General features: G+C 36.3%; 1 protein-coding gene across 2 annotated transcripts; it reads right to left on the bottom strand.

The window, feature by feature from the left end:
• Window positions 1-623: 623 nt before the first annotated feature.
• copb2 (COPI coat complex subunit beta 2) lies at window positions 624-14,286 on the bottom strand. 2 transcript variants are annotated; one of them, XM_048162824.1, is made up of 22 exons: window positions 14,142-14,286; window positions 13,339-13,476; window positions 13,130-13,216; window positions 12,882-13,008; window positions 11,430-11,578; window positions 11,197-11,343; window positions 11,011-11,110; window positions 9,396-9,538; window positions 8,609-8,808; window positions 7,535-7,645; window positions 7,357-7,445; window positions 7,059-7,165; window positions 6,834-6,977; window positions 6,489-6,619; window positions 4,991-5,198; window positions 4,243-4,353; window positions 3,863-4,077; window positions 3,580-3,672; window positions 3,163-3,346; window positions 2,367-2,441; window positions 1,082-1,252; window positions 624-1,001 (listed from the first exon to the last, which is right to left on the bottom strand). In XM_048162824.1, exons 1-22 carry the CDS (start codon window positions 14,142-14,144, stop codon window positions 906-908), a joined length of 2,829 nt encoding a protein of 942 aa, XP_048018781.1. In that variant the 5' UTR covers window positions 14,145-14,286; the 3' UTR covers window positions 624-905. The 2 variants fall into 2 exon arrangements, with proteins under 2 accessions (XP_048018781.1, XP_048018780.1); XM_048162823.1 differs by having other exon boundaries at window positions 1,082-1,255.
• Between the last annotated feature and the right edge of the window lie 32 nt (window positions 14,287-14,318).

Raw genomic sequence — 14,318 nt, forward strand, 5'->3', positions numbered from 1 at the left:
TGTCATTAAGCAACACAAGTCATCCAGTTTTTATTAAGATGATATTCTAATTTCGAGATTACTGCAAAGTGCAACCAATCTCTCACACAAAGAGTAACATTAAAACAACTTTCAACACACTCAAGGTTTTATTTTAACCATATAAAAGTGCTGCATTACCCCACATTCACAATGAGAAGAGTGAAAGCAGCCTACTGCAGCGCATAATAAAAGCTCCACTGGTCTCGAGACCGGTGTGTATCGCAGGTCCCTCTCATAAGCATTCGCTCCAGTGGACTCGCTCAAAATTAATACATTCATGAATTAGCTCATCCATGAATGTGATTTCTGACCGAGTCCCATTGGGTTGCTTTCCATCGGTTGTGGAGGTAAGACGACAAATCCCATGATTCCACTCATTCATGGCATCATAAAGCTACCCCTTTGTTTTGAATAAGCGATATCTAATGGTGAAAATTACATATTGTGCCTTTAATATGCAGGGTTTTTTATTTTTTTAATGTGGCTCTGTGATACCAGATTAAGTTGTCTTCAAGTCTGACATATTTATATTATATTTTGCATAAATCATTCAGATGCCTACTTATTCATTAAAAAAAACAATATTATGACAGGGCAAATCATTGTAAGTATAGTAGATATCTTTATTATGAATAATGGAGCCATGATTTATCATGGCCAAACACACAAGAATCAACATATACCTTGATGTACAGGTAAAATGTAAATTGAAGGTCCAGAATGAAGTACAAAAATTCACCATCAATAATGCACATTCCTGGTACGCCCTAAAAGACATTTATATTCAGCCCAGTCTACCCAAGACTTCAGCTCTGCAGGTCTAACAGGAACAAATAAAAAAGGTTTGGTCGCTTAAATAAACTTGATGCTTCAGTGCTGGGGGTTTAGTCATCTAAGAAGTCGTCGTCCAGATTGACATCTGTGGTGTCGATGTCATCAAGCTCCATGTTATCCAAATCATCCTCCAGTTCATCAATAACCTTAAAATAAATCACAAAGTGAGGTTACATCAAATCTGATGTTAATATGGCTTTATTAACTGTGTATTTTTACCAAATACCTTCTGTTCTTCTGCTGTCACTGTGGGAGGTTCTTCCTCTGTCTTCTCCTCGACCTTCTGAGGAGGCTGGGATTCTGCATGACTCATGGCAGCAACTACTGGAGCCGAGACGGCTGCCATCACTGAGGCCAAAACACCCACATCCTCTGGGGGCTCCTCTGAGGCCTTCACCTGCTGAACATACACAGGCAATCTGATTTGTTTATGCACAAAGATATGGTGTCATGCAATTCTTGGATTAACTGCAAGTTTAACCATCATAGAGTTCAATCATTTGCACATTTTGTCTTGTAAATTTACATAGTGATTAGGTGAAAGAGAACTCAATTCAGTACTCAAGCGCTGTTATTTGTGCCCACAGCTGCATTCATACACATAGAGAGCAACACTTCAGATGCACATACACTGAATTGATTCCTCTTTTGCATCTCCTTGCTCTTGAACGGACAGGTACAAAATTATGTCAAAATACCATTCTCGCTAAATATCCTTGTAAACAGTCAGTTATGTCTTAAGTGAACAGAAACAGCTGAGAAAGAAATTGGATGTGTATTACATTGGATCCGTGCATCAGATCTTAAAGTGACAGCAGCCTAATAAATGTGCTGCTGTCTGTGTCATTAATGTTCATCAAAACACCAAAAGACAGCTTTAACAAAGATTAATCTATATTTAATTTATACAGTGAACACTAGTGTTATTTTACATTTAACTATTACATGTCTGTACCTCAATACTAATGTTAGACCTTAATTTATTTGTAACTTTGTTTTATTGTATTTATAATTGTACTTAGTGTTTGTTTTTTTTTTATTGACTGTTCACTTGTCTCTAATGATGTTTGAACATTATAGTTAGGCTAGTAGTTTTTTCTGTGGTATCAAAGTACCTAAAAGTGTGCTTTGAGTGATTTTTTTGTTTGTTAGTTTTGTTTTTTGCTGATCCGAAAAAATCCATGACTCACAAACAAAAACATTATCCAAACCATGAGTTTTGTGATCCGTTGCACCCAAGGACTAAAATTAACACTTGCTAAGTGCCAAATGAGAGTATAAAACCGAGTATATGAAACGGCAGTTGGCTGGTAAAATTTTTATGAATTCTAACAATGCACTGTTGTGAGAACATGAACGTGAATGATGCTCAGGACCGTTGACGGGCCAGTGCTGCATTGCCACGAAAGTTTAAGCCTTGATGATTTAAATAAAAGTTAATTTTAGGCCCTTGGTTGCAGCACTAGTTCTAGTTGGCATCAACAAAATGAGTGTTTGACAAACACACACACCTCTGTAGGAGTGGGGATAATTCCTTTTGGTTCATAACCACTGGCCTCCTCCAGCACGTTCCTTTCTTCATTGGGCTAAAGAAATAGTGAGAAAAAACTGATGTTGAAACTACACAGTTTTTTAAATCATAAAGACAGCTTATTACTCAAATAAAATTGATTTTTAAACAATTAATTACAACACAAAAAGGTATGCAAAGAATTAAAAGAGCAGATCAGGATCAAAACAGACTAAAATGACAAGATGCAGTTAAGTTAAAAAAAAAATTCTTGATCAAGCATGTTGGAATAATGTTGATTTTACATTATAGCGTCCCCTACAGGTGTAATCTGACTATATTTGCTAGTATAAATGAGTTTAGTTTGATTTCAGGAGATATAGGTCAATGAGTAAATATTGGCTGATCAAAGACTTATGGGCTTGTATCTTCTAACTGCTTGGATTCTGTGTAAGTAAATGGTGAAGAAGTAAAGGCAGTGTTCATATTGTTCATTATAACTAAAACTATTAAATTGTTTTTGGTAATTCAAATGAAGCTGAAATATACACACTTAAACTTAAAAACCTTCACCAAAAATTTGAAATGTTGCCTTGTCAACTAACTTAAATTATATTGAAATACTAAATTTACTAAAACCAAAACTGAAATAAAAATAAAATTATTGCTAAATAGAAATATAATGAAAAAGACCAAAGTAAACTACTAAAACTTAAATTACTAAAACTAAAAATATGAAAAAGCAAACTCAAAATATTAATGCTTTGAGTAAAGATGGAAAAGCCCTGCTCTCTTACCGTGATCAGTGGGTAGTCGGAGGCAGGTCTGGTTTTGCCGAGGCAGGTCTCTCTCAGGAACTGCTCCGCCACAAACGCCTCTTTCAGGCCTGGGAACAAGTTCTCATACTCCGTCGGATCTGCCAGAGACTCTGCAGCTTTCTGATTCACTTTAGACAAGCTCTCTCTCCAAAGCTTCACCACCCTGTTATCAAACACACAGTTACAGGAGTGTAAATATAACACATTTTACTCTCTGAAGTAGAAAAAAGATCAACGACTAATTTACTTTATACCGATGTCTTTGAGTCAAAAAGAGACTGGAAATTGAGATCAAGTCAAGTGCATTCTATTCTGAGATACAGCGTTCTGGAGCCAGAGCTTGTTCTCGATCAGGTGATACTTTACTGCTGTGACAACATGAATGTGAACACAGACCTGGACACTTGGCTGGGCAGATATGTGCGGGCAAGAAAGGCTGCTTCTGGCAGACGATTGGTCTTGATCAGGAGCTCCAAACAGTTGTCCAGTCTGGCAAGACAAACAATAAAAATCAGCTAAAGCAACACAACCATATTCAAAACAACAATCAGTGACTGAAAAAGTGTAGGAATGCATAGTAGACTATAAAAATGATAATCCATAAAAGTAAAACATCTGTAGTCAACAAATTTCTATTTGTATTTTCGCTGACAAAAGTCTTTTCACTTATAATACTTACTTTCCCTGCAGGAAGTAGGTCATGAAGGCAACGTTGTTTTTTCCGTCACGCTCTGCCCCCTCTGCAAGCTTGGCAACCATAGAAGCATTGCCAGATGCAGTGGCCAGGAGCAGAAGACCTCCATAGTCCTGGGCATGATGGAGGCACTCCTGTGCCAAACCAAACTGGCACTTACTGATGGCCAACTCTGCCAGCTGCTTCCACTTCTGCTCAGACTACAGAAGAAGAGCATTAACATTAGCAATCCTCATTATATTAACTTTGATCTACTTTTGCAGAAAAAGTTTTTTTCCACTACAATAAATGTAATGAATAAAGTAGTAAGCTACTGAGCTTAGCCACCACTAGGGGAGCTGTATCACTGGTTTATAACAACAAACCTCAGCTTCTACTGCTAGCTGGTAGGCGATTTTCAGCTCTCCTAACTGAAGCGCGAGCTCAAACCGGTGCTCTGGATCGGTGGACACGGCCAAGGCCTGCTGCTTGAAACCCTGAAGGCACACGGACAAACATCCTTTAGACATCACAGAACATAAAAAGTATATCATTTTGATTTGTTACACTTTTTGTAGCCAATCAATCAATAACGCTGCATTCAAAATCGCATATTGAGAATGTACTACATTTACACTTTAATTTACTTCACCGTTTAAAAAAAATTTGTTATATGTAGTATGAATGTGTGTAGTATGAATGTTATCCGGACGTACTACAGCCACCATGTTGTTACTGTCACGTGACCTACCAGTGTCAGTTACATTGCTTATCCTCCATTCCTCATGGGATAGTAAAGTGTCCATCGAATTAGCACTTCAGAATCCCGTCAGTATTAGTAGGTCATCCGGGTACTTTACGACAACTGTTTTTTGAATACTATGCATTCAGACATACTACTCTGTTGGCATAGTGTTTTTCGTGTACTATATAGTAGGGAAGTTTCGATTTCGGATGCAGCGTAAGGCTTTCTTGACACATTTGTATACACTGATCTTCACAAGTACATTCAAGTATGACTTATAACGTATTTCACATGCATATTTTTATTACTTTCGACTTATGAGTCTAAACTGCTGCTACTCTTGCAGAGCTAGAATCGTTATTTGCAAATCATGACTTTTGAAATCTTACCTGTTTTTCCAGGAAGTGGGCAACCCTGGTTCTCTGTTCTTTAGGGATGGTGGGGAGCACTTTGTCAGCCATGCCAAAGTCTCTGCGCATGACAGCAGTCTGGTACTCCAGGACAGACACCAGAAGAGAGTACGTGACAATGTTCAGCTCCTTATCACCCAGGTAAAGACGGTCGTCTTTAGGAATGTATCCCAGAAGGTACATGGTTCTAAGATGAACAAGTCACTGTTAGACTGAATGAATGAATGAATGAATGAATTATATTACATAATAATAATTAGGGCTGCCCTCAACTAAAGATTTTTCTAGTCGACTAATAGTCGTTCATTTAAGTAATTAGTCGACTAATTGGACGTTTATATTAATAAACCATATAAATCATAATAATGAGCCTTTAATTGGCTGTTTTAATACATAGCCTAATCAGTGCTCAAACACACACATAAAGATTACAGCAGTACACCGGCAAACGTAATGATTCTGTGGCATAAAAAAACAGAAGGACACTGTCTGAACATTTTAATAATTTATTGCTAAACACATGTTTTTTTGTGTTTTCAGCTGCAGTGATGAAGTCGACGATACTGACTTTATGCGCATTTCATACTGATTACATAATCTGAGAATATTCGTTTTAGATTTGAATCAGTTCGTTTAAAGTAGAAATTTCAAGCTTTCCATAGATATATTTCTCATGTCTGTAAGGCAAGTATATGCGGAGTTTCGGTTCATTTTTGTGACGCGCTCAAGTTCACTTGAGACCAAAACGGCAGAAAGCGCATCCTATTTCTTTTCATTATTTTACAAAAGCACAACATCTTGTTATTGTGAGTTTACAGAAATAAAAGCAAACAATTTACAGTTTCAAATGTTGTATTATTCTTATCTGAATGACCAAAAATTAGTATTTTAAGTTAACTGCAAGTGATCGCGCCGGCGCCTCCATGTTGTGCAGTAAGCGCTCCCCACACAAACACTTGGATATGTGCCAAATAATAGCACACAATTATCTAGGTTAACATTAGAGCGAGCGGACTAGTTGGAGTCGCTACTACTTGCATGTTTCAAGTGATAAGCCAAATCTGAGGTCGATGAATGATGATGACATGCAAATGTTTGGATTTCCTGTCGTTAACGATCTGTCAGTCATAGACTGTGTGATTTCACCACTTTCATGTGGAGGGTTTTTTCTGCGACTAACCAACAAATACCAATTTTGGTCGACTAAGCCTCTTCTCATTGACTAACGGTTAGTCGACTATTTGGGGTGAGTCGACTATCAGGCCTTCCTTCTCTATGTATACTAAGTTTACTAATTTTACTAAGTTTAGGGTCATTGTTTCTTATTTTCAAGAAATTAATTACTTCTATTTAGCAAATTAAGTTTAATCATTAAATAGAAAGACACTTCTTTCAAAAACATTTTTTTAAATCTTACGAACCAGAACTATGAAAATGATTTGACACTGATTTCAGATATAGGGAAATCTGACGGCACCTGTCCAGGTGAGCAATGGTGACAATCTCTCCTCCAACAAAGTAGTTGAGTCTGTTGACTGAGCTGGTGTAAATGAAACAGTCTCCCACCCACAGACCTGTCTTTACCACTTCCTGAATCTCTCCCAGGACCTGCACACACAAACACAGAGGAGATCAGACCTTTTTTTCAAATCTTTAAAGTCAACATCAAAATGTACAGTCTTAATAAAAATCCTGGTTGTATTGTAAATGATTCATTAGATCATTCTTTTTGAATGCATTGATAAGATTTAACTACAATGCTTTTCCTTTGAAAGAACTCTTTTAAACAGATTAAACATGACCGTGTGTTTTTAACACTGACCTCAAAAGCATCTTCGATACCATCTTCAGTGACCCCCTCATTTGACTCTTGTGATGCAGCCACCTTCTCTGATAGATAGCGCAGGATGAAGAAAGACTCCTCTGTGGCAATGCAAACCAGCTCACCAGAGTCTGACCAGAAAATCTGCAAGTACAGGTCCAGCACACTAAACAATTGTCCCAAAATTCAGAACAAAAGAAAAGAGGACTGTAGCAGCTGACTCACGTGTTTAGGCTGGATCTCAATGCGACGAATCAGCTCTGTGTTATCCCAGTCATAGAAAGCCAAGCCATTCACTGATCTGACGCCCAGCAAGAAACCACCATAGATGCCTGCAACGCACAACCATTCATTTACATAAAACCATAAAAGACTGACACGCTTGTACTACATGCAATCAAGGAATCGAGCATGCCGTATGGTTGTGCATATGTAAATGTTCTGTATTTACTACTAGATTTTTGCACAAAAAATTTTGAATACAGAGCTTACTGCACTACTAATGCAATGCAAAACAGTTTACCTTCTGCTCCAAAGTCTGGCTTAAAAGATTTTTTCTCCTTAAAGTTTTTGAAGATCTTCACCACACTGCTGCTTTCTCGGATCGCGTACCTTAATTTAAAACAAAGTCACGTCAGTTTCCATATTTCATACAGTATTTTTAGTAAGCAGTTGCTCTGACATGTTTGTTGTGCACTTACTCAGATGAATCATGGGCCCAGACAAACTCCTGTGCAGATCCAAAGCTCTTGTTCCTCAGAGCCATTGCGGTGTAGATGATGTATTCTCCATCTCCACACACCACCACAAACCTAGACAACAAGATTAATGGTACTGAAACTTTGGATGTTGATAAATGTATTGTTTGTAAAACTATATTTACATTATTAAATTGCAGGCTCTATGTAAATGAGTGGCATTAGAGGATAGATGTGATAGTAGAGCTCGATTCTGGATAAACGGAGTATCACAATTTTTTGTTTCAAATAGTGATCCCTATTCTGAACAAAGGTAATTTACCAGAGGTTCTGACAAAAATTTAAATTGCTGCAATTTAATGTCTATGTCTAAGTCTATGTTTAATTAATTTGAATGATTTTTTTTTTTTTAAATAATCAGTTTTAATGATTCAATGACTCACTCATAAATACTTTAGTGGATGAATAACTTTTTGAACGAATCTTTTGACTGAATGATTTAAGGTTTTTAAAAGTCACCTGCCACCACCTGGTGGTATGGAAGCTTGTTTCCGCCACTAAATAAAAAAAAAGTTATCTCAATTCTGACTTTTTTTCTTAGAATTGTGAGTTTATATCTTGCAAATTCCAACTTTATAACATGCAATTACGAGTTATAAAGTCAGGATTGAGATCTAAACTTGCAATTCTAAGAAAAAGCAGGAATTGTGAGATAAAAAGTCGCAATTACCTTTTTATTTTTTTTAAAAAGTGTGGAAACAAGCTTCCATACTAGACATTACTGTTAATATCTGAACTATAAACTTTTATCCCAGTACTTCTGTGATCATTTGAATATTTGTAATTATAATAATACTGTTTGGTTGGAAAGAAATCGTCTGTTTCATACCTATACATGACAACTGCTCTCTCTGGCTCAGCGGCAGTATTAACGCAGATCTAAATATTCCAGTGTAATTTTGTCAAAGGCTTAATAAAGACAGGCGAATCTCTGTCATTTACGAGATCGTGTGGGTGTCTGAATCGAGACAGCGACCTTTCAATGATTAATCGTGCAGCTCTATGTGATAGTCTTACCTGCCATTAGGATTGTGCTGGATAGTTTGGGGGTAAATCTCACAGCTGCCCATGTCCTTCACCGCCAGTGGCAGCCTCTCACCATCCTTGATCTCAGCATCTCCCATGGCTTTGAGGTTAGCCTGCTGAATTTCTGAGTGCTTGGCCCAAATAATCTTTCCGCTGGTGTCCATTGACATGGCTGGCTCCTCACGACCAAGCTAAAACACAAATATAAACCGGATAAATTACAGAGGACTCTCCACATGAGATATTACATTATATAAAGCTCATCAGATTATTATTTAATGTTCATTGAAGTAGATAGAAATGTCATGTAAATGTATATATCTATATATACACACAGTAAAAAGAGTAATATTGTGAAACATTATAATAATCTAAAATAATGGTCTTAATTTTGATTTATTTAAAAATGTCATTTATTTCTGAATTTTCAGCATCATTACTCTTCAGAAATCTTTCTAATATGCTGATTTGGTGCTCAAAAAACATTATTATTATCAATTTTGAAAGCAGTTGTGCTGCTTAATATTTTTGTAGAAACGGTGATACATTTTTGTGGGATTCTTTGATGGATAGAAAGTTCAAAAGAACAGCATTTATTTGAAATAGAAATCTCGTAACATTATCCTCTGCGACCCCTGCTGACAGCCGTTGCCCTGGAAAAACCTAATGGCTCTCATTGTGGGGACTGAACTTTCCAATTATGAGCCTGAGCTTTAGCTGGTATGTCAGACCGCTGACAGGCAACAGCATGGTGCTACTTTTGTATTATTTTTAGTACCTTGATAATGATGCTGCCTTCGTCATAACCCAATGCCACATTGTTGGAGCCGCGCAAGCCAGACACACACCACACCCGCTCCATGCCATAGTTCAGGGTGCTCTCTAGACGGTAAGTGCTGGAGTGCCAGATACGAACCGTGCCTTAACAGAAGACAGATACAAGAAGATTTAAAGGAGAAGTGTTTGTTTTTAATTTGAAAATACTTTATACTAGTGAAGGGAGAAACAAAGCTTCTCAAAACTGGACCAATTGCCTCACAAAATGATTCACTCAAAACGCCACACAATGGTGACCCCTGCTGGTCAGAACAGTGTAAATGCAGCAAAAACTTGTGCATAAAAACACCTTTTACACACCAATTGCAAATGTTTTATTGAAGGTGTAATCTATAATATGCAATTATCAAATCAACTAATACCAATAAATATAAAGTGTCTTTATAAAGTGTGTTGTTTTATTCAATTGTAGGACTTGTTTTGTTTGTTTTATAGAGAGATTGCGTAATCAGAATAGTCTGAGACTTTTAACTACAACTCTTCCTTTTTATTATCATTCAATGTCTAAAAATTTATAAAATTGATCTGAGATCAGGTAAAAATTATATATAGACCAGTGTTAACTTTGACAGCAGGTTGATTTAGTTTTAGTCAGTCTTTTGACCAAAAAGCCATTTAGTTTTAGTAATTTTTTAGTAATCTGAATTGTTTTAGTTTTACAGTACAGTAGATTTAGTTGACTAAAATCTAATGGGTTTAGTTAAATTGTAATGCATTCTTTATAACAACTTGCATACAACATTGTTTGTGCATGCAATTCTGAGACAGCAGGTTTATTAGGCTGCTGTCACTTTAAGACCGAACGCACGGATCCAATATACTGATGCACATCTGATATTCTCACAACTGTTTAAGTTTTCTTGAGACATAAGTGACTGTGTTTACATGAATACTCTTCAAAACGGACAATTCAGTACTCATACACGGACGTCTGAGAGGCAGCTACCAAATAATAAAAAAAGACCAAATAAAGCTCTCTTTTGTGTCGTCATGCTTTTTCAGATCAATCCATACGTCTGCTCTTGTCTTTCTACCAGACATTTACATTTTTGAACGTTTTATGAGACATGCAAGTTGCAAAAAGTGTATGCCAACTTATGTGCCACTGGGTAGATCAGCGTGTTACAATTTAAAAGATCTCTACACAAATCAGCCCTTCCTAACATTTTCATCTCATTTTTATTCACTGATAAAAATATCAATAGATTTATCATCATAGTTTTTGTCATTCAAAGCCGGTTTGTTTTAAGTTATCGTCTTATTTTCGTCTCGTAACGAAGCCTCGTTTACCAAAATGACGTGACTTTGGCAGTCTGATACATGCTCCGAATCAATGGTTCAGGATAAATGATTTGTAAAAGTTCAAAGCATCACAAAGTGTGTTTCGAAAGCGGCCGTCACTTTATACAGTCTCAGTTTAATGTGCAGAGACCGCTGTAAGCTGTGTGTTTTTAAAATATTTCACTGGCATAAAAACTAATAAAAAATATTTGCACCAGGAATGAGGCAGTGCAGTTTTATAAAAGTGATTATCCTGAAGATGTGCCACGACTCACCATCCTCTGATCCAGTGATGATGATTGGCAGCTCTGGGTGGAAGTTGACACAGGACACATTTTGAGCGTGACCCTCGAGAGTCTGCACACATGTCTTATTCTGAAGAGAGAGAGGTTCACAGAACAGAAGTAAACAAACAGCCAGTAATGACCCGCTCCATTGATTATCATCAATATCGTTTATACCTGATAGTCCCAAATCTTGACCAGTCTGTCATCAGCTCCAGATATGAGGTAGGGTTTATCTCCTCCACTGTAATAATCAATGCAGTTCACCCCCTTATCATGACCCTCCAGAGTAAAGTTAGGAGAGGAAGAGCCCAGCTGCCAAACCTGAAACACAACAAAGAAGAAATTATGAGGGAAATGTCACAAGTCAGATTCAAACTTGCTCTATATGCATAAGTGTTCAGTCTTACCTTGATGGTTCTGTCCAGCGATGCACTCGCAAACTGGTTGTTGTCCTTGGGGTTGATGACAATCTGCATCACGTAGTGTGTGTGGCCCTCAAACACCTGACTGCAGGACCATTTCTTCTCCCAGTCCCACAGCTTTATCAACATGTCGTCTAAACACACACACACATGAATGTTAAACACAAAGAGTTTTGTATATATACACCACAGTTCAAAGGTTTGAGGTTGGTAAGATTTTGTTTTTAATGTTTTCGAAGTTTCTTTTGCTCACAAGGGCTACATTTATTTAATCAAAAATCGTAATACTATGAAATATTATTACAATTTAAAATAACTAATGTTTTTAATATATTTAAAAATGTAATTGATGGCAAAGCTGAATTTTTAGCAGGCATTATTCCAGTCTTTAGATCAATTTAATGCAATCTTGATGAATATTATAATAATTTCTTTAAAAAAAAAAAAAAAAAAATCTTACTGACACTCCAAATATGGTGTTTTTTCATATACACTACTGGTCAAAAGTTTTTGAATGAAAAGATTTTTTTTTTTGTTTTTAAAAGAAGTCTCTCCTGCAAACCAAGGCTTCATTTATTTAATTAAAAATACAGCTAAACAGTAATATTGTGAAATAGTTTTACAATTTAAAATAACTGTTTTCCATTTTAATATATGGTAAAATGTAATTTATTTCTGTGATCAAAGCTGAATTTTCAGCATCATTACTCCAGTCTTCAGTGTCACATGATCCTTCAGAAATCATTCTAATATGTTGATTTGCTGCTCAAGAAACATTTATTATTATTATTATCAATGTTGAAAACAGATTATTTGATGAATAGAAAGTTAAAAAACAGCATTTATCTGAAATATTACGCTTTTGTAACATTATCACTACTGTTCAAAAGCTTGGGGTCAGAAAGTGTTTTTTTTGGTAAAGAAATTAAAGAAATTAATACTTTTATTCAGCAAGGATGCATTCAATTGATCAAAAGTGAGAGTAAAGACATTTATAATGTTGCAAAAGCTTTATATTTCAGATAAATGCTGTTCTTTTGAACTTTCTATTCATCAAATAATCCTTAAAAAAACATACACAAGTGTTTTCAACATTGATAATAATAATAAATGTTTCTTGAGCAGCAAATCAGCCAATCAGAATTATTTCTGAAGGATCATGTGACACTGAAGACTGGAGTAATAATGCTACAAATTCAGCTTTGCTAACACAGAAATAAACTGCATCTTAATATACATTCAAGTAGTAAGCAGTTATTTTAAATTGTAAAAATATTTCACAATATTACTGTTTTTACTGTATTTTGGATCAAATAAATGAAGCCTTGGTGAGCAGAATAGACTTCTTTTAAAAACATTAAAAAATCTTTCCGTTCAAAAACTTTTGACAAGTAGTTTACGTATAAAACAAATACTTAATGTAAATGTAATCTGTACCGCTGCTCGTGAGGATGTAGGGCTGGGTGGGATGCACAGCGATGCAGCGAATGTAATCTGAATGGGCCTCAAACATGTGTACTCGCTCTAATGTGTTGTAGTTGAAAACCCGAATTTGCATGTCATCCTAGAAAAAGAGGGGGCGGGGTTATTAAAAGGTTTAATATCAGTAACAAAAAGCTATAATACATGTAACAGCATAAATATATATTGTATAACTGTGCATATTATTCTTCATGTATACTCACAGCACCAGTTATGACCCAATTTTTCCTGGCAACAAACTTGGCGGCTCTTACTGGCAGGTCACAGACTTCAAACGTCTTAACCAGAGTCTGTGAAAGGTAAATATTAGACATACATTAAACACACTTAATGCTCTACCGTATCCCTAATGTTTGATGTAAAGATCAGATGTATTGCAAATGCTGAAAAACTGCACACGTCTCCTACTCACTTGTGTTTCATGGTTCCACACACACACACTGCCGTTGTACAGACTGGCCAGCATCCATGGCTCAGACGGATGAAGGTCTACGCTTTTGACACGGTCAGATCGAGCCGTGAGTTTGCGCTTGATGTCCAGCCTCAGAGGCTAGAAGAGGAGAATCAAAATCACTATTACATTAGAGCTGATAATAATCTTAAGTCAACAGTCCTAATTATACAGCAGTAACACCAACAGTCTACAGAAAAAGCACAAAACGTAATTGTTTTAAGAACAGAAAGCAGTGAAATTTTGTTTTTACCCACAATTACACAAACATTTACTATTTATCACCCAGTTAAAAGTCTGATAACCTTTACAGCACAGTAAGCAACAAAATTACAACAAATCAAGCCTCATCAAGATAATGTCAGGGAGTGACTAAATTACTCAAAATAATAATAAACAGCATCACATTTCTATAGTGCTTTTTTATTAACATGTACTTATGTTAACGTCACATTCATATCATCAGCTGTTAGCCAGATACAAATCACTTTATTGTCATTCAACATTTAAGTGGACAATTAATTCATTATATATGTATTTTCTTTAAAATGTAAATATTTAAAATGTAAATAGTATCTCGAAAAACATTTAAAAATAATAAATAATTCACAGACTGACTGAATTTGAGTTGTCTATGTGGCCAATCTAAGGGCCTTCGAGGCTAACAGCGCTAGCTAACGTTACTGAAAGCCTATTTATTTTCCTCAATATATGCGAAACAGCAACAATATTGTCTATAACATAGATACTGATGTGACACTTGCCATGATTGCGTTTGCTGGTTTTGGTCTCCTTCAGTTGTAATATTTTATATCATCCACCGAGAGTCTGATGTGTTTCTCGGCTGCAGTTGTGTCTGTGCACGGCAGGCAAATGTGACGTGGAACTTCCTCAAAGCCCGTGCGCTGACGTGACACTCGGACGGCTTCGGAATTTTTCGG

The sequence above is a fragment of the Megalobrama amblycephala genome, linkage group LG17 (assembly GCF_018812025.1).
Source record: "Megalobrama amblycephala isolate DHTTF-2021 linkage group LG17, ASM1881202v1, whole genome shotgun sequence".
NCBI classification, from domain to species: domain Eukaryota; kingdom Metazoa; phylum Chordata; class Actinopteri; order Cypriniformes; family Xenocyprididae; genus Megalobrama; species Megalobrama amblycephala.

Bases quoted from the DNA above. Each gene is read 5' to 3' on its own strand.
- copb2 (XM_048162823.1), bottom strand. The intron at 7,646-8,608 runs GTAAGACTATCA...CTTGTTGTCTAG, and splicing joins CAGCACAATCCTAATGGCAG to GTTTGTGGTGGTGTGTGGAG. The intron at 1,002-1,081 runs GTATTTGGTAAA...ATTTATTTTAAG, and splicing joins TGACAGCAGAAGAACAGAAG to GTTATTGATGAACTGGAGGA.